The sequence below is a fragment of the Tupaia chinensis genome, unplaced genomic scaffold (genome assembly GCF_000334495.1).
Source record: "Tupaia chinensis unplaced genomic scaffold, TupChi_1.0 Scaffold149964_1, whole genome shotgun sequence".
In the NCBI taxonomy this organism is placed as follows: Eukaryota; Metazoa; Chordata; class Mammalia; order Scandentia; family Tupaiidae; genus Tupaia; species Tupaia belangeri.
The window spans coordinates 1,085,497-1,090,084 of NW_006209805.1; the positions used below are offsets into that span (position 1 = coordinate 1,085,497).

The window sequence follows — 4,588 nt, forward strand, 5'->3', positions numbered from 1 at the left end:
GCCGTTGGCGTGGAAGTCGCTGTCGGGGCCCGCGTCGGTGAAGGCGCCCGTGCGCAGCGTTATGTGCGCCTCGATCTCCTCGCGCGCGCGGTCCACGTTCTCGGGCATGCCCGTCACGGCGAACACCGGCTCCTTGTCGCGCCCGGGCGTCACGATGTACGTGTGCGTCCGCTGCTGGATGCGCTTGATGGTCGCCCCCTTGGGCCCCACCACCAGCCCCACCACGCGGTAGGGCACGCGCACCTGGATGGTGGTCTGTCCCGGCAGGTTGGGCGGGCCCGGGGCGGCGCCGGGCAGCCCACCCGCCTTGCCGCGCGTGGCCCGGATCATGGAGAAGTGCTCGGCGGCCGACAGGATCTCGCGCTTGGCCATCTCCACGTCCTCCTTGCGGCCCGTCACGATGAACACCGGCTCCTCGCCGCGCACCGGCGTCTTGATGTAGGTGTTGGTCTTGGCGCGCAAGGCTTTGATCTTGCACCCTGCGGGCGGGACAGGAGGTCAGGGCGAGCTCCCCTGCCGCCCCCCACCCAGCCCAGGGGCTGCCCTGCCCGCTTCCCCTCCTGGAGGGTACCGGGGAGGAGCTGGCCTAGGCCGAAGCCTGTCCCCACCACCGAAGGGCGCTGCTGCCTGACTTTCCCCTGGGAACTCCGAGGGGACCCTAACATCCTGTGACAGTACTACAAGGCGGGGCCTCGGGGAAATAGCAAGGCAGGGCGGCTCTGCCCTGGTGTCCTCAATGCTCCAGCCAGCTCCGCGGCCACTTCCTGCCCCTTGGCGACCTGGGGACCAGCCGCGGCTCTCGGCAGGGGGCCCCCCCAGAGCTCGGGAAGGACCGGGGCGGAGACGACTGGGACAGTGGCTAGTTTGGAACAGGGTCTTTGCAGATGCCGGGGTAAAATGAGGTCACACTGGACAAGTGTGGCCCCTGACCCCAATGCCGGCACAGACAGGAGGAAGTGACCCACAGGGCTCTGTCCCTGCCAGGAGCAGGGACAGGCAGGACCCGCCCCCACACTCAGAGGGTGTGGCCTGCTGCACCCCAACCTCCAACTTCGGGGCCCCAGGACTGTGCAAAGACGCTGCTCCCAGCCCACCAGCACTGCCCTCCCCTGGAGGGGACACAGGCCCCGGAACCCCTGCCCTGCCCAGGGGTGGGAGCCGAGGGCTCCTCCAGAGGTCTTGGTCGGCCCTGGGGCACTGGCTGGGCTGGGGGTGCGGCCTGGGAGGGGTCTCCGCTGCCCAAACACCTCGACGGCCCTGGGCCTGGACAGCGAGCCCTCCCGTGCGGAACCTGCCGAACCTGCCACCCCAGCCCTGGAGGTCCTGAGCCCAGAAGACCCCAGGCCAGGGAGAGCCTGAGGACATGTCAAAATTAAAACAACTAACTAAAGTTAAAATAATTCCTTTTTTTTTTTTGAGAGGTGTTTGCTATAGGGCATGTGCACTCACCAGAGAGAGACAGAGAGACAGAAAGCGAGAAATCACTCCCCAGGGGGCATGGCCACGCCGCAATCCCTTCTCCATTCTCCTCTCGGGATCTTGGGCATGCACACACACGTGCCCAGTGTGAGTTTAAGCCACCGGGTCCAGGACGCGAACCGTGGTCGGCTACATGGGAGTCCAGTGACATAGCCATTACGCCAACTGCTGGTCCCAAAATGATTCTTTTTCAAAAGGAGGGGAGTGGGGTCGGTAGGGGGCATGGTGGTTAAGGGCACTAGACTCCCACATTGCCGACTGCAGTTCGAGTCCCAGACCTGGAGGCGCGCGCGCGCGCTCTCTCCAGTCCAATCAAAATAAATAAAGTTAAATAAAACTATTTTTTAACAAAAGGGGAGGGGGGCAGAGGGACCAGCAGGTGGCGTGGAGGTTAGGTGCTGCACTCCCACTCGGCTGATCACAGTATGAATGCTGGACCTGGTACCTTGAAAGTCACACCAGGCCTGGGAGCAGCAGATGGCGGAATGGCTGTCACTGGACTCACGCTGTCGACCACGGTTTGAGTCCTGGACGCGGGGCTTAAACCTCACGCAGGGCGCATGTGCATGCTCAGGATCCCGAGAGAATGGAGGAGTAGGGATCGCGCTGTGGCCATACCTCTCACTTTCTGTCTGTCTGTCTGTCTGTCTCTCCAGTGAGCGAAAGTGCCTTATAGCGAAAAAAAATCTCTCAAAAACAAAAACAAAACAAAAAGGAAAATCACACCAGGCCTGTGTGCCCCAAATCCCGAGAGGAGACTGGGAGGGAAGGGACTGCGGTGTGGCCACCCCGGGGGTGGCCTCTCCCCTCCGGTCTCTGCAGTGAGCGCACATGCCCTGAGGGGCAGAAAGAGACCCAGTCTCAGGGCTGGAGGGACTCAGCGGGCCGGGGCTGGCCGCGGCCTGGCAGGGCCCTGCGGGTTCGAGGGCAGCTGGCAGGAGGGCACCTGGTGGCAGCCCAAGCTCCGCTCTTAGCAGATCCGTGTTGAGGACGGGAACGCGAGGCTCGGGGGGCCCTCAGCACGCAGGCCGGCCATCCCGGTCTCGGAGCAGGTTGGGGGCGGGTTCCCGGAAGAAGCCAGGACTGCGGGGACAGGGGCGGTGGCCAGGAGGGATGAGGTGATGGGGCTCGTGGCACTGGGTGGGGGTCGAGACAGGCCACCAAGGGCGAGGCCAGCGGAGCCGGCTGGGCACAGGCCACGGGCAGCTGCCCCACCTGCCTGGCGCCCCGGGGAGCCCGGGCACCTGCGCCCCAGGGGTGACCCGGCCACACCCTGGCAGGGATGCAGAGTGGGACCAGAGCGGGTGGTAGCAGGAGGCTGAGCCCCAGATGGGGAGGCCCAGCCAGGCCAAATGCAGATTCCCGGGCCCGGGCAAGCCGGCTGCCTGGGGACTGGGCAGAGCACCCAGAAGCTGCTGACCGGGGCTGGTAACCCCTCAGCATTGCCCATTGGGGTCCTGGCTGCAGGTGGCCTCAGGGCCAGGTGGGGCAGAGGCCACAGTGCCCAGGAGCAAGGACATGTCCCCAGGCCAGTGGCGGAGGGTGGCGTCCCTACAGCTAGGACAGCCCAGCACACCAGCCCCACCCGCAGTGTGTGCCCACGCAGCCATCCTGGCCGGGTGGCCTGAAGCTGGCAAACAGACCGGCAGGAGGCAGGAGGCGTCTACGCGAACAAGGAACGCCTGACTGGGGCCCGCAGTGTGGACAGGTCCCCAGGACCCTGGCTGGCATCTGTCTCCAGCCGCCGAGAGCTCCAGGCCCGCAGGGCTGAGGACCGAGCGAGGCCTGGACACAGCAGTGCGCCCACCGGGATGCAGGGCCTGCTCAGCGAGGCGGTGGGGGAGCCGGTGCCCTCAGCCCCCAGGCCGAGCCCCGCCCCGAGCCCGCGCTGCGCACCTGGGGGAGGCGGCCCCGCAGATGAGCGGGGAGGGGACGGTGCGGGCAGAGGCCTCGGACACCCTCCCCATGGCGGGGCTGGTGGACATGGCCGTTCAGGACAGGCTGTCGTCCCACGCCATCCCCCGCCTAGCCCCCACTGTGGCAGGCCCAGCCGCTCAGGAGGAGTTGCAAACCAGGGTTCAAACCCCGCCGCCGGGCCTTATCCCAGGGCTCAGGTGTGGCCACTTGGCCTCTGGAGCCGGTCAGCAAAGACAGAGCCGTGTGGGGACCTGTGCCTGCCCCAGTCCCCTCCGGCCCCCTCAGCCTGGGGACCGGTGTGCCCGGAAGCCCCTGCCTCCATTCGCACACTGGGGGAACAGGCTCGGAGAACGGCGGGGTGTCCTGTGTGACTCCTCCGCCAGGCAGGCGGTTGGGGGGCGAGGGGCACAGCTGGCCCGGACCATACAAAGAACGGGAAGTTCAGAGCCCCCCAGGGTGGAGAGGGGTGGGGGACAGGTCTCACTTCTCACAGAAGAATCTTCGCAACCGCCCCGGAATGTATGACAGGGCCGCACGCTCAGGGTCCTGGCCACTCTGCCTGCGGGCTCCCCTCGGGCCCCGGACCACCCCTCACCTGCTGGCCCCACGAGAACCCAGCCTGGGGTCAGTGCACAGGTGAATGCCCTCCGGGGCGGGCTGGGCACTGCTGGGGCTTGCTCCTCCATGACCCTGCCCCAAGGCTCACCCATGGGAACGCTGGGGGTGCCTCCCTCCCAGGACCCTGGGCTCCAGGAGGAGCACTGACAGGGGACCCCCCCCCTCCCTGCCGGGGTTCAGGTGCACTCCCCTGGCTGGGAGCCTGCCAGTCCGGATACAGGTGTGGGCGGCAGAGGAGCGCCCACCCTCCCGGACAGCCACCTGTGCTGGGCCCAGGCCACACCTGACCCTCTGCGTGTCCACACTCGGCAGACGGGGCTGCTAGACCCACTACCACCGCCCAGAGCGAGGTGAGGCAGCCCTGCAGCTGGGGAGGATCCCTCTCCTCCTCCCCTACCCTCCTTGGGATTCAAGCCCCCAGGGCTCCTCTTTGAGGCCTGAGGCTGGGACCCAGCCCCACCCTGCCGCCCCACCTCAGGCTCCACCCCCAGTTCTAGAACCAGGCTGAACCCAGGCAAGGAGAGTTGCCAGGGGCCGGCAGGAGAAAGTTGTGGCCACCAGGCGTGCAGCAGGC

The 4,588-nt window shown here is 66.8% G+C and overlaps 1 protein-coding gene across 1 annotated transcript in view; it reads right to left on the bottom strand.

Annotated features, from left to right (window-relative positions):
* MEX3D (mex-3 RNA binding family member D) overlaps positions 1–4,588 on the bottom strand; it is an 11,494-nt gene that overhangs the window by 6,089 nt on the left and 817 nt on the right. The window contains exon 2 of the mRNA XM_014585466.1: positions 3–479. Coding sequence (XP_014440952.1) covers positions 3–479 — 477 coding nt within the window. The remainder of the gene's footprint in view (positions 1–2; positions 480–4,588) is intronic.